Source organism: Camelus dromedarius, chromosome 16, assembly GCF_036321535.1.
Source record: "Camelus dromedarius isolate mCamDro1 chromosome 16, mCamDro1.pat, whole genome shotgun sequence".
NCBI classification, from domain to species: Eukaryota; Metazoa; Chordata; class Mammalia; order Artiodactyla; family Camelidae; genus Camelus; species Camelus dromedarius.
Genome location: NC_087451.1, coordinates 40,379,360 through 40,395,286, shown reverse-complemented (window position 1 = coordinate 40,395,286; position 15,927 = coordinate 40,379,360). Strand labels below are relative to the sequence as shown.

The following is a 15,927-nucleotide window of genomic DNA, read 5'->3' as shown; positions in this document are numbered from 1 at the left end:
GTCTACATCTCTTAAATGTTTTTCCAGTTAATATTACATGTTTCTTCTGAAGTAGAGTCACAGTGGAGGGGTACAGAGATCTCATTCAGGGCCTTTCTTGGAGCGTGTGGCTTTAACTATAACAATGATAGCTTTTGAAGGCTTTTAGTCTGTTGCTACCAAGTGGTCATACATGCAGAATTCTCTGGACAAGGAAAGGCTAGCTTCCAATTACTCAGGGCTTAATGTGTGTTGAGCTCAGTACTGTTTACATTATATGTGTTATTTTACTTCATTCTTGTCTTAAGCCTGTGAGGTGGTCATTATCCCCATTTTACGGATGTGGAAGCTGTACTTCAGTGATAATTCATTTTTCCAAGGTTATACTGTTAGTAAATGGCAGAGCTAGTGTACAGAGCCAATGAGGTGAGCCCTTTTATTCTCCCCATTTTACGGATAAGGAAACAGAGCCTCTGAGGTTACATAACTCGCTGAGGTAACTAATACATGACTGAACCAAGATTTCAGCTGAGGCATGCGGGCTCCAGAGTCCCTGCTTTTTTTTTCTTTTTTTCTTTTTATTGAGTTATAGTCATTTTACAATGTTGTGTCAAATTCCAGTGTAGAGCACAATTTTTCAGTCATACACAGAGTCCCTGCTTTTAACCACTGTACTGTGCTTCCTCTATAGTATGACAGGGAAGATTTTCGTTTAGTGTTCTCTTAGAAAAATCTATCGGTAATTGAATATGGCTCTAAAGCAAGAAAATTATAATGAAGGAGCACCTTTCGGTCATTTTGCTGACTTAAAATTCTTCAGAAAGTTTTCTTCAAAAAGTTTTTATGCAACTGGAAACTCTTGTCACATTAGGTAAGTTATCACTGGCTTAGTCCATAGATTAAGAAGCTAATCCATCTGAAATAAGCTAATTAGAGAAACCAGCTAATTTTAAGAAGTGTCACTGAAACACAAAAAGCAAAGGTTTTTTTTTTTCCTAAGGAAATCTGTGTAAGAAAAAAAAATGGAATGTCATCCTTGCCAAGAGATCAGTTCTGTACCAAATCAGGGGAAGGTCAGATGATCATGGTTCCTGAGATTGTTCTGCTGCTGTTTAAGTTACCAGCCAAAGAAGTGATCGTTTCAACAGTTCTGAAATGCGTGTTGAGCATAGACTGAAGCCACACACACACACACACAGAAAGAGAAAAACAAAAATAACGACAATGAAGTATAAGATTTGATTTGTGTTCCAGTTACCTATTTTGAAAAGATTTACATTTTAGGAGAAATGTGATCCAGACCAAACAACAAATAGCCTATAGGTGGTATTTTTTAAAGTTTGTCTAGGGCATCTTTCCTCTAAAAATTAACATTGGAATTTTATGGTGAGACCCAGATTTCGTCAACATTCAGGATACTGAATATGGGAAACAACCTTGTTTATTTGTTTGTCATTTTTGTGTTTTTTAATCTATCTCTTCCACGAGAATGGGTCAGGATTTAAATTATTTTTCACGACTATGTCCCCAGCTCCTAGCGCAAGGCGTAGCACATAAATATGTGTTAAATGAATCAATAAATTGTAGTCTGTTTTCTATACTGGAGCCTAAGTAATCTTTATAAAGCATACCTTTGTTTTTGCTACTTAAGAGCTGTCAGTGGCTCCTCATTGCCCTTGGATGGAATCCAAACTCCCTTCTTAAAACATCCCATGCACTATAATAAAGGGTCTTTACTTTTTATATCTAGCCCCAGGTTTCTCAGCCTCAGCACTGTTGACATTTTGGGCTAGATAATTCTTTGTTTGGGGGCTGTCCTGTTTATTGTAATATGTTAAGAAGGATCTCTGGCCTCTACTCACTAGCCAGTAACATTCTCCCCACCCCCAGCTGTGGTGACCAAAACTGTCTCCAGACGCTGCCAAATGTCCCCTGGGAGCAAAGCCACCCCAGTTGAAAACCCCTGCTATGTCTTATCTCCCACCACTCCCCACTCACTCACACTCTAGCCACACTAAAACTGATTTCAGTTCCTTGAACCTGTAAAGCTGCGTCTTGCCTGAGGGCCTTTGCATGTACTGTTTTCCTCTGCCTGGAACTCTACTGCCTCATCCCTCAGATTGCAGCTGAAATTTTGCTTCTTCTAAGAAGCCTTCTCTGGCTGTCATAAATTACTTATTTACATGCCCCATCCATGTGGTGCCTCAGCATCTTCTATTTCCTCTCTGATAGTGCTTTTCCCCCACAGTTTTATTGAGATATAATTGACATATAACATTGTATTAGTTAAAGATGATGTGTGTGCATATTGTAAAATGATTAGCACAGTAAGTTTAGTTAATACTCATCATCGCACATAGTTACAGAATATTTTTCTTCTGGTGAGAACTGTTAAGATCTACTCTCTTAACCACTTTCAAATATACGATATAATATTAACTGCCATCACCATGTTGTACAGCATTGCAGTAATAAGAATAATGTTGCAGACACCATCCACTGATGGATACTAAAATTAGTGGTCAGAAACTTGAGGAGAAACAGGATTTGCATTGTCTCAAAGTATCTCCCCCAAGATATTTGTTAACTACAAAGGATAAGATAGTAACTTTACAGCAGAGAAACTTTTACCTTAACCAAGTGATCAAGGTCAGCATGACCAGTAACAGGACACATCAATATCGTGAGCCCTGGAACGTGACCCACTGATAATGACACAACATTGTTTATGTGGTGTTCTTGCCCAAAAGTCACAGTTGGGTTGTGAGGAAGACTCCACATTGACTGCCATTCAACAAAATTAACTGATCAGTACTCTCCAAAAGTGTCAAGGTCATAAAAGACAAAGACTGAGGAGCTCTTACAGACTACCGGAGTCTAAGGAGAAATAACAACTAAAAGCAAATGGGGTCCTGGATAGAAGGCTGGACCAGAAAAAGTCTTTAGTGGGCAACTGGCAAAATTTGAATGATGCCTTTCATTAATAATATTGTGCCAGTGTTATTTCCTGGTTTGGATAATTCTGCTATGGTTACATAAGGTGTTAAGGGAAGCTGGGTAAGGGATATATAGAAACCCACATCTTTTTGCAATATTTCTGTAGGCCTAAAATTAGTTCAAAATAAAAAGTTTTAAAAAATAAATAAAACTTCTGCTGCCCCCCCAAAAAAGAGCTCCAAGCTGGAAAATTACTGAAGCTGAACCCAAGTCTGGAGCTATTCTTAGCTTCCAGTCCCAGGATGAGGATTAGAGTCAGAGTTGAGGGACAGGAGAAAAGGAAGAGAAGGTAGTTTTTTACACTGAGCCTCCAGGCCCCTAGAAACACTAAAAGCCAAACTGATGTGTTGGGAGGGATGTGCTGAGTCAGAAAACAGTCAGGTGGTGGTGAGGGAGTTCTAGAAGGAGTGATGAAAAATAGACAGGGAACAAGAGTATGAGAGCAGACCTGAAGGAAGGTCAGTAGCAACATTAGAATTTAAGTGACAGTCATTATGTAAATCAAATTTTTATGTCCAGATGAATTCCACATATTCAAAGCTGCCTTTTCTTTATGTGAGATTAGCCTAATCCTTTCACCGATTATTCATTGAAAGTAGAAAATAATCTTTAAAGAGTGAAGGCCTGGGACTTAACACAGGCTTGACAGGTTTGCTGCTGTTCAGTCATTTGATTAGGGCCTTTGATGAGGATTATGCTTAGTTTGATCATTTCTGTGTACAGCATTAAATCAGAACCTTTTTCTACCCAAGGCTATACTGACCTCCAGTCTTTTTTTTTTTTTTTTTTTTTTTAATCTGTATAGCCTACAACCTTGCCCTTTTTTTTCTTCCCTCACAGGAGTAATCTGAAAGTTACTCACTGTCTTCCTGTAAGAATTAACACAGTTCTGGTCGTATCAGATATATTTTGGATAGAATTGTTTTAATTAGAAGTTCAGGGATGTAACATGAGGAAAACTTGAGATAGAAAAAAATTAATAACATAAGAAAGACGTAGCTGAAAATGAAATTTCAGCAAGTCATTGTGAGAGACAAGAATTCACCAAAGAGAAAGGTTTTACCTGCTGATTTATTGGGGGTGGACTAATCCTGAACCATTTCCAAGAGGTTGAAATAATAGTGACTGAGTATTGGTGGCCGCGACGACTTCCTCAGAGTTGTAGGGGAGTGATCTAATATCCATCACTGAACACTGGTGCAATGACAGACTGAAGGGAAAAGCTACATTCTCAGACTTGTTTCCTATTTGTATATGTAGAAAGAGTGGTAAATGATGCCCATAGACAATTTGGGGAGAGAATGCCAAATGCTTTTTGACAGTATACTTACCTACTATGTGACTACTTTGAAATGTCTAGTAAGTGACCTATTTTGAGCCAACATACAAATTTTATGAAGATATTGAGTGGTCTTGTACAAATTTCATGAAGATGTTGAATGGTCTTTCTGCCTGAATTCTGCAGAGGAATTGAGATTTTCTTAGAAAGCCTAAAAAATACCTAAAATTAAAAGAAAGAAAGGCAGCTATAGAGGGGGTTTAGCAATGATCTTTGTTGGATAAAACCTCATTTAACCAAAAGCATAGATGATTTTTAATGAAATCAGTAAAAAGAACCCTCTTCCTAGATTTCAGAATTTTTGTCTTCAAACTTGTATCCCATTACTTTAGGTAAAGAGTGAAGAGTTATAGCTGATTTGCTCAGCTGTGCTTTGCCTCAACATGTGAAATCAATTGAGGTAAAATATGATGAAAGTTCATATTGATTCAGAGGTTTGCCATTTGCTTTTTATAAAGTGGAGATTTCTGTCCATGTGGGCATAACCACTGGCATTCACTGTTCATTGAGAGGACAGATCAATTGCTGCCAAGTTTTCTCCTGAGGTTTCTTATGTTGTGCTTAAGATAGGTAATAAAGGAGTGATCAATCTGTCTACAGAAAAGAGCGGAGATTTTTAAGTAGAATTCTTCATTTCCAGTTCCACGTCGTGTTCAGACATTATTGCTTCACTCACAAGCAATTCCTGCCCTCAGCTTTATATATGTTGTAACATTTCCTGTATTGTTCAGTTTTTTTCTAATGCTTAGAAGAATTTCAACTGTATTTTTAAAAAGTGACATTTCCAGCATTTGTTAAAGAGCAGGATGCCCAACCTAAAGATGAGGAGTCTTTTCAAAGCAGGGCATGTTCATGGATGACTGTGTTCTCTGAGAGATGGTTGAAGAGTTGGAGTCCCGTAGTGTAACTGAGTCCTCCTGGGGCAAATTTCAAATCCCTGTAGGCACAAAGCCAGTAGCTGAAAAAGAGAGAATATACAGAACTTTGGTGATGACCATGATGATGATGGAGAGGAAGAGAAGAGGAAGAAGGCGATGGTGGTGGTGGTGGTGGCACCCGCTAACATTACTGCACATTTCCTGTGTTCTGTGCACCCAGCCAGGTGCTTTCATACATTCAAGCTGAATCTCCCCTGCAGTTCCTTGTTACCTATAGGATCCCATCACTTTTGTGGGTAGTATGGTATCAACAGAGTGGTGTGTATTAAAATCACCCCCCTCTGCACTTGCCCTTGAGACAAAGTGAACAACCAGAAGGTATGGAGGGAGCTCTGTACAAATTCAAACAAACAAAAAAACAGAGCTAAAAATTCCGAGTTCCAGCCAGACCTTGGATAATATTAAGACTCATCCATATTCTAAGTTCTTTGAATTTAACACCTGAATCTAACAAAAATCTCACCCCTTTCCTTCTTCCTGTTACCTAATTCTTATTCTATCTCTGGGTGCTCAGGAAATATCTAGTGATAACTTTTAAATCTAAATTATTTTTATAAGGCTGTTTATAACACAACTATAATTTTATATGATAATTAAGAAGCATATGTTTGTTGAATCTAACATATGGTATTTCTCTGATTATTTTATTCCTAATGCTTTGTTACAAGATCAGACTCTTTCTTGTACTGCTACATGCCAGATAAGTAGAGATTAATGTAAATCTTCATTCTCAGGCCTGCTTCCTGTTTCTTGTAATCCAGAATGGAAACTCAATTTGTATTTATAAATGTTAATTATGAATTATAATTTCATATATATACAACAGAAATATCATGTCAAATTTCTGATCCTAGATAAATCAGGCCTTTTCTAAGTTAGCAGCGTTTACTGTTACTTGAAAAAGTTGAGGAATGTGGAGACAGAAGACAGTGTTAGAGAACAATCACATGATAACCACGACTGTGCTCTTGCTCCTCATAAACCTGTTTGCATTCACATCTTTCTCTCGTAGGTGGTTGCCTATCACTATTGCCAAGCAGATAATGCCTACACCTGCCTGGTGCCAGAGTTCGTCCACAATGTTGCTGCCCTGCTGTGCCGCTCACCTCAGCTGGCGGCCTACCGGGAGCAGCTTCTCCGGGAGCCTCACCTGCAGAGCATGCTGAGCCTTCGGTCCTGTGTTCAAGACCCCATGGCCTCCTTCCGGAGGGGAGTCCTGGAGCCCCTGGAGAACCTCCACAAAGGTACCGATGGGGTGCCAGGAAGGTGGAAGGTGGAGGCTGTGGAAGGTGGAGGCTCTGGAGCCCAAGCTTACCTGGGGCATGCTATAGAAATGATTATTTTTATCACATTGCCAAAACTAAATGTTCCACAGATGATACCCTGGAGGATACAGTTAACAGATAAAAGATTTTACTTGAAAAAATAAATATTTCTCCAGGGATTGCTACTTCCTCCTTTCTTTATAAAAATTTTCATTCTCATTTCCAAATATAATGCATTTTTCTTGAACCAAAGATAGTAGAGTTTCCAGTCCTTTCTGTGGAGTTCAAATAAATCAGTAGAGCCATGACTCCAACTCAGTGTCATGGAGTTTTTATGATTAGAAACCTCTTCAGTCTTTATATTTGCTATTTTTCTTTTTATTATTCCACAGTTCACGTAAAATCAAGTGGCATCCAGGGTTGTGTAACTCTGTGTATATACTAAAAATTACTTAACGGTCCACTAAAATGTATTAAGACATTTTTAAGAAGTAGGGGGAACTGAAATGGAATCCATCTCCTCCTCATGCTCATCATGCCTTTTCTCCCTTTTCACTCTGTGACTCTAGTGTTGGCTGTGGCCTAAGTGTAACCATCTCCTCCTTCACCCATCTCTCTGCCCCATCCCTTTCACAATGTTTTGTCAATTCTGGAAGCCGAAGAAAAGGATCTGAGTAAGCATGAGATTCCTGGGATATCCTGTTTATTCCTGAGAGACTTACATACTTTCCTCGGCAGTTTTGGAGGCATTCATAGGAAAAAGTGATTCTAATTTACATTCCCCTGGCACTGTCTTCAGTTATGTCAACTCTCATGCTGGTTACTTGGATATGAACTCTGATGAACTCTGTCTGTACCTCTGTTACCTGTTAGCCTTTCCATACCCTAGACTTTTTTAAACATTAGGATTCCTCTGCAAATATTTTAAGTGTATTTTCTGTACATTCAGCCAATCTCTCATCCTGTTAATTCTGCCTTCTTAGTGTTTCTCACATCCGTTAATCTCAAAATCATTCCTACCATTGTCACCCTCAAGGCTATTCAGTTGCCCATGACATCACATCTGTGTTGCTACGCTTCCTGGCCTTCTCTGGTTTTCTGATCTGGTGCTTCTTTCACATCATAACGGTCTTGGGAAGTTATTAAAATTTGTATAGCACACTGGAATAAAAAAAGTCATGACTCTTCATGGCTGGGCATGACGGGCCTTGAAGCTCCAACTGTACCAAGCCCGATGCCCTGAGGGCCGAAAGGATTCTTTTTTAAGGCACACCTTTGACCCATTCATGACATACCGGGTGGGCAGTCTCTGCCTCAGTCTCTCTAGTCTTCTGTACTTTATGTACTGCTTCCAGGTAAAGCTTCATAAAGCATTGCTCTGATCACTAAATGTCCCTGTTCAGAAACCTTCAATGACTCCCTATTACCTCACTGAGTTAACTTCCAGTTAACTCCTTAGTCTATCATTTAAGGTACTTAATGGCTTAGATCCACCCTGCTTTCCAGCCTTATTATCCACTTTCCATGTCTTTACATGTAAACTAACACATCCATTAGTCCTTAAACACTCTGCTACATTTTCCTGCCTCCATACATTTGCTTATTGTTTCCTTTTCTTGATATGCCTTCTCTTCACATCTCTGCCTGTCAGAATTCTCACCATCTTTCAAGGACCAGCTTAAATACCACCTCATTCAAGGAATACCACCTGCCCCCTCTAGTAAGTTACGGTATCCTTTCAAATTGACATTAGGCTTTTTTATCTCTCACTTATGGTACTTCACACATTACTATATATGTAATAAGAATTTAAATTTTTATAACTAACATTTATTGAACATTTATTATATGTCAGATATTATACTTTGTGCTTTATAAGAATTAGTTATTTCTGTACTTATCCCTTTGACTAAATTGTTTGCTACTGAAGTTAGGAACCTTTCTTAATTCAGCTGTTATCCTTCATAGTGACTACCTCACCTTGAACATAGTGGGCATTTCAGGGAATAAATTTTGAACAAATAGTGACCATATAAATTGATCACATATGGGGTACTTGAAGGAAGGACAGTGATACAAGGATCTACATCTTATGGCTTATTCAAGGAGAATATCCAAATGCTTGCAGATTCAGCTCCAGATTCTCAACATAATTCATGTGTTTTATAATTTTGCTACTGGATATATTTGCTGCTCATTAGGTCTCCATGAGCAGCTTTAGATATCCCCATTGAAAAATGTTGTTCTGAGTAAATTTAATTATTCTGTCAAACTCCCATGTTCTTATCCTTAAAACAAAATCACCGTCATGAGCAGTAGCTGGAAACACAATTTATAAAATAAATACTAAAAATTATTTGATTAGTCTAAAAGAAAGCAGGAAAGAAAGAACAGAATAATTTTTTTTTGAGATGAAACAAGCAGGATGAGAGAGAAAAATCAACCATATCAATAATTATATTAAATTTAAATGGACCAAATACATCTGTCAAAAGGCAGAAACTGTCAGATTGGATAAAAAGCAAGACTCAACCATATGCTATTTGCAGGAAACGTTATTTAAAGACACAGATTGAAAGTGAAAGGATAGAAAAATACATACCCTATAAACATGGAGCACAGGAAGCTGGAGTGGGTATATTAATGTGAGACAGAGGAGACTTCAAGACGAGGACTACTGCCAGAGGGGCATTTGATGAACCTAAAAGGACCGATTCATCGAGAAAATAATCCTAAATGTGTATGCATCTAATAATGGAGGTTCAAAATACATGAATCAAAAACTAACTGAACTGAAGAGATAAATATGCAAATACTCATAGTTGGAGATTTTAACTCTTCTTTTTTAGTAACTATTAGAACAAGTAGACAAAAAAATTAGTAAGTATATAGAAGATTTGAACAACACTGTCAACCAACTTGATCCAATTGACATTTATAGAACACTACCCAATAACTACACAATATACAGTCTTTTCAAGTGCACAGTGACCATATTCTGGGCCATAAAATAAGTCTGAAATTTTCAAAAAATTAAAATCTATAGAAAATGTTCTCTGAGATAATAGAATTAAATTATAAGTCAATACACATAAAATCCTCCAATATTTAGAAATTTAAGAACATACTTCTAAATAACCCATGAAACAAAGAAGAAATTACAAAGGAAATTAAAGTATATTTCAAAATGAGTAATATGAAATCAATGGTTAAGTTTCTGACTTAATTAACTAGAAAAAAAAATGAGGACAATAAATCCAGAGTAAGTAGGAAGAAGTAAATGATAAAAAGCAAGAGCAACCATCAGTGAAATAGAAAAAAATTAATAGTAAAATGAATAAACCCTTAGCAAGATTGATCAAGAAAATGAGAGAAAAACACAAATTAACATCAGACATGAAAAAGGAGACAGCACAAATGACCAAAACACTCTTGAAAAAGAAAAAAATTAGAAGACCAACAGTACTTGGTTTCAAGATGTAATATAAGGCTACAGAAATCATGACAGGCAGTAAGTGTTAGTAGATGTTTAACAGTCAGCCCAGGGGTGGGGGCCTGATTTGAACATAAAAAATGTAGCAGTCAGCTCTCATGAGCCAGCTTGAGGTGGCTCTAGCACTCCACTGACAAGGTGGTATTCCCACAAGGATAGATAAATAGATCAATGGAGCAGAATGGAGAATCTAAAACTAAACCCACATATATGGAGGCAGTTGACCTTCCTCAAAGGTATCAAGACAATATGGAAAAGAATTTTGTCATTAAATGATACTACAACAACTGGATACATGTATGGAAAAAATTAATCTCAATCCTTACCTTACACCATATATAAAAATTAATTCAAGGTAAATCATTATCCAAAATATAAAAGCTAATAGGAAAAAACATAGAAGGATATCTTTATACCTGCTTGGGGTAGGTAAAGATTTCTAAGGACCTAAAAATCATTAATCATGTAAGAAAATTTAATAAATTGAACTTCATCAAAATTTTAAATGTCTCCTCAACATAAGATACCACTAAGAAAAAGGAAAAGCAGATCACAAAAAGAAAATCATTCACTCTGTATGTGTGTGTGCGCGTGCGCATGTGTGTGTGCGTGCATGTGTGTGTGCGTGCACGTGTGTGTGGAACAAAGAACTTGTATCCACAGTTCCTAAAGAGTTCCTATAAATCATTGATGAAGAGATAAATAATCCAATTTTTAAATGGACAAAAGATTTAGACACTTTACAAAAGAAGATATACAAACAGCATGTAAAAAGTTGTTTACCATCATTAGTCATCAGGGAAATGCAAATTAAAATCACAGTGAGATACAACTTTACTCCCACTACAGTGATTAAAATTTTTAAAGTTGAACATCAGATTTGGGGAAAATGATAAGCAGCTGGAACCTTATACATTGCTGGAGGGAGTTGAAAATGGTACAACTGCTTTGGGAAACTATTTGGCAGTTCCTTATAAAGTTAAATATAAGTCTGCCTTGTGACCAAGCAATTCTATTCCTATGTATTTACCCAAAAGAAATGAAAACATATGTCTACAAAAAGACTCATACAACAATGTTTATATCAGCTTTATTCAGAATAGTTAAAAACTGGAAACAGCCCGAATGTCCTTCAACAAAAGAATGCATAAACATAGTATATTCATTCAATGGATGTTCAATGAATTCTTAGTATTCAATTCTTAGTATTCTTCTTAGTGTTGTTCTTACATTCATATCAATGATAATATGAATTAGAACAGTGGTTGCCTATCAGGGATTGGGAGGGAATCTAAGGAAACTCTCTGGAGTGATAGAGATGTTTTATATTTTGATCAAGATGTTAGTTTCATGAGTATATACACTTGTCAAAACTCACCAAAGTGTACAGTTAAGATCTGCACAATTAATTGTATTAATTGTTTATACATTTTATCACAATAATTTTTTAAATAGAGAATTTTTTTAAAGTAGCTGGAGTTTTCTTTCCAGGAGAGTTCAGTGGAAAACAGTTTGAATTTAGATTCAGAAGCTAAATTTCAAATTACACACTTTACTTCAAAAAATGAGAGTCAACATTTTTCACGGTACTTTAAGGTTCTACAAGTGTGGTGACTAAAACACACACACACACACACACAAACACACATACATATAAAACAAATGGAAAAGTTTTGAAGTTTTTTGGAGAGCTTTTGCTTCAGTCACCAATGTGAAATGAAAGGAGATACTAGTTTGTTATCACAACTAACAGGAAGATAATTCACATGTAATGTGCAGCTTTTTTTGAACCAAAAAATGTTGTCTGATATGAGCCTTATCATTTTTGATAATTCCTATACAATACACCAGTAATAAAATCTCATGTACTGGGGTTCAGTTTTGACCACCTCTTTTCTTGCAGTTACTGTAATTCTTATTCCTCTCTGGAATCTAGGTAGAGTCTTGAAGTGGGACTACTAAGGAAGACAGTTCAAGTATTTACTAACATATGTGTAAGTGAGGGCAGTGGGGGATCCCTGCTGAATATGTATTTACAAGGGATTCAGAACAAGGGTTAAAGGGCTTAGGAAACCTTTCCAGGGACTTGTCAGCCAGGACAGTGGCTCCTAAGCACCGGTCTATTTAAAGTTTTCCATGACAAAGTAAGAAAATAGAAACAGCCTAGAATTTGTGTGGATGTAAAATATAGATATAATTTTGCATAGATATATAAAGTTAGATAGATTATATCCCTCCTTTTTTAATGTTAAAATATTTTTTATGCTGTGAAACTCTGATGATGTAATGAATGGCAGTTGTACTATAAATGCTCTTACATGGCAAATTACAAAGTAGTAATCCTTTATTGGTCCCCAATTTTTTTTTAATTTTCATTTGTCTATAAAATCTTTTAAAAGCTACTGAGTTAGAGTATGTGTTTAAATAATCCACAGAAGTTTGAAAATGAGCAAGCATTCTTGTAAAGCTAGTTACATTTGAACGGTAAAGACTAAAGATCAGTAAGTTCACACTTCTTAAATTTATCATTGAGAAACCTCATCACTTAGCAAAAGAAAGGGAAATTTTTTAGGCTCTAAGTGGGTCATACTCATTTTTTAAAAGAAATGATAGATTGTCTACTTATGGGACAAGTAATACAATCTGCTGGGGATTTATAGAAATGAAAGTTTAATTTTATTAGGAATTGAATTATTTCATTCTTTAAAATACTCAGATCATAAAATTTAGAGCTTGATCTTGATCTTGATGCTTGAGAATGTGCTTGAAATATTTTTCCCAAAGAAAATCTCAACAGATGCCTGCATTATCATCACCTTTTTCTCCATTTGACAGTCACTGCCTTCCTATGAAGGAGCCTGGGTGAAGTTAAAGGGGATATACTTGAAGTGGTGGAGACAGTGGTGTGCTGGAAAATTTTTAACAGCCAGCTCTGGGGTGAAGGGCTTGTAACATTTGCCAGTTTCCATTGTGTAAATAAGTAATCCTACTTTGGCCAATTTGAAGCTACCAGCCACTTAACAACCAGCTCTTGAAAATGTTACAGTGGGCTCTCCTGAACTAGCACAGGACAGCTCCAGCACACCACTGGGTGGGGTTGGTGATGGTACTCCGTAGCAAAGGATAGCTTTATTATATCTGCCAAGCAATTAGAAAATCCCTGTATTGAAATTAAAGACGGTTATATTGAAGGGAGTCAATGTCCTCAAAATCAAGAACGTAAGAGCCCCCATTTGTGTCGGTAAATCCCAACTAATTCCAAGCAACTCCTCTCCCTTCTTTAATTCTTTGGACTCCCTAAAGGAGTCATGTGTCTTCTTAGCCCTTCATCATCTAGAATGTATTTCGCTAATAATCTGTTTATAGTTAGAGCTAGAATCCATAGTTCATTTCTCTTCCTAAAAAGTCACCAGATGAAGGTTAAGTTAAAACTTTTTATAATTTGAGAACTGACTTATAGTCTATTCAAATTAAATTCTTTATATAAAGCTCATACTTTAGGGGGAAAATGCAGAGTTTCATTAATCATGAAAAAATTTGCATATTTTCAAATGCGAAACAAAAACATGTGGAGTTTCGATTAGTCTTGACTCTTTTAAAGGCTAAAAGAGCCAATGTGATACAGAAGTCCACAGACATTTCCTCCTGTCCCTAGTTTCACCTTCTTTTCCTCCTCAGATATAATCTATTTCCTGCTTCAGGTATCCAGTGACTTCTTTCTGTCTTCCCTCTCCTTTCCTCTCTTCATAACCTATAAGTTCCTACTAACTAGTAACTTTTACATGTTATTTGCAATTGATTTATACTAAAGTGTTCATTCAGCCTGGGGATTGTTTAATCTCTAATTGTTCAGTACAGTTCGAGAATCAATAAACATTTAATGAGAATGGAAACCTGAAATCTCACCAAACCTTCTTCTACAGCCTAGCCCTACAGATAAACTGATTTTGTCAATTTAGGGTAGCATAGCATCCAGGAGGGCACGGGAAACAAAAGTGGCAGATATTTATCTTTCCTGCATGACTCCTCCTTCCCTGGGAAGACCACACAAGGATCTGGTCTCATTGAAGCTGCTTAATTAGATATAGTCTAGGAAATTGCTCACTCTGTAAGATCTGGGAATCCAGCCTGCCTAGTTTAGATCTGTCTGTTTGCTGGGATTCCTTTTCTCTGTTCCTCCATCCCTACCTTCCCACTACTTACTCACATATAGTCCTATATACTGCTGTGGACTTCAAATTAAACCCTTTTTGGGGGGGATGGATTACCAAAGGAACATAAGATACTGTTCTCTTTAATGCTATCAGATAGAAGGAAAAAGTTCTTTCCAGCTTTTTCAAGGATGAGAGAAAAATGACTTTACATGTGCAAATTCTCATAAATGCAATACTCAGGCTGTCTTGTCACTGATAACCTGGGGGAAATGATGATGAAGATACATATGCTTCATATACTATATATGTGACAAAGGCTTTCCCACCTGGTGAAAAACAGAATGAATTCAGAAAATGAATTATTCCATGTCTTTATAATAAATTATGAACCCTGTGCATTTTAAACCACCAGAGACCTTTTGTAATTTTTTTTCCAAATAGATACGTGATCAAAGACCCAAAAAGAACTCACTTATCTGCTTGGTAATTATTAAGTAACTCTTTTCTTTCTGTCTCAGAGAGAAAAATCCCAGATGAAGATTTCATCATCTTAATTGATGGATTAAATGAAGCCGAATTTCACAAACCGGATTATGGGGATACGATTGTATCATTTCTGAGTAAAATGATTGGAAAATTTCCTTCCTGGCTCAAACTAATTGTAACAGTTAGGACCAGTTTACAGGTATGTGTTTGTTTGCTTTTGGACCATAAATTATTTCCCTTGGAGAATGCTTAAACTGAAAAATTTCTAGGTCCTTATACCCTGAGTGATAAATCTCTGCCACGTCCTAGAGCACTAGCAGGAATAATTCCCGAACAGCCTGTTTTGAGAGTAAGAGAGAAAATCTAGAGAGAGCTTTTTCTGTATATGACTCTCTTAGCTCAAGTTCCCATTCCCATTGCTCTGGGTAAGTTTTGATAAAGTGTCCCTAAAACATCAAAAGAAAGTCCATTGTTCTAGACTTTGTTCTGCGTTGGCAAAGCAAATAGAGCCTCTAACACTAATTTACTGTTTGACGTTTGTTTTATATTTTTAATCATTTAATGCCATGCAAAATCTAGTTCAATGTACAGTCTAGAGTCAGAATTTCTAGTTCTTCCCTCTGTTTCTACTTGTACAACTTTTCTATAGCATGAAGATGGACTTTCTTCTGTATATGCCTTTCTCTAAGAAATGTTGGCAGTATTAAGGCTTTAGATTAAATTTACTACAATTGGGAGATAAGATTTTTAAAAAATTTCCTTCCCTGCTCACTCACTAATCACTCACTTCATGGCCTGGAAGAATGACTAGGAGTGTCAAAATGAGCCTAAAAGGCATATAGGCCTTCTCTACCATTCACATTAAAGCTAAGTTGGTATCTTCAATTTTTAACATATTCACACTTAGTTTGAAACAGGGCCTCTCAACTTTTTTTCCCCTAACCATAACATCTTTTGATGAACATTAAAATCTCATGTATTATACACTCATCCCAACATTTTGATACAACCCCCGTATAACAGTTGTTAATGTACAGAAGACAGTCTCAGCTCCCTCCTTTACCCCTCTCCAAGGCACTTAGCATTATTCCTGTAGATTGACCATTTAGGTCAGTCTGCCTTCTTTGACCAGAAGCTATACTTCTAATCCTGACCACCAACTTGCAGATGTTTATTATTAAAAATATCAAAGTAATTTGAATTAAAGAACGTGGATAAATCAACATAAATGCATCTTTACAACTAAAAATTATGTAATCTACCATTATTGGCCAAT

The 15,927-nt window shown here is 36.6% G+C and overlaps 1 protein-coding gene across 11 annotated transcripts in view; it reads left to right on the top strand.

Moving 5' to 3' along the window:
- Window positions 1–15,927, top strand: part of TANC2 (tetratricopeptide repeat, ankyrin repeat and coiled-coil containing 2) — a 304,309-nt gene that overhangs the window by 227,661 nt on the left and 60,721 nt on the right. For all 11 annotated transcript variants that reach the window (XM_064495693.1, XM_064495689.1, XM_064495696.1 and 8 more), the window contains 2 exons: window positions 6,266–6,497; window positions 14,684–14,850. In XM_064495693.1, coding sequence (XP_064351763.1) covers window positions 6,266–6,497; window positions 14,684–14,850 — 399 coding nt within the window. The remainder of the gene's footprint in view (window positions 1–6,265; window positions 6,498–14,683; window positions 14,851–15,927) is intronic.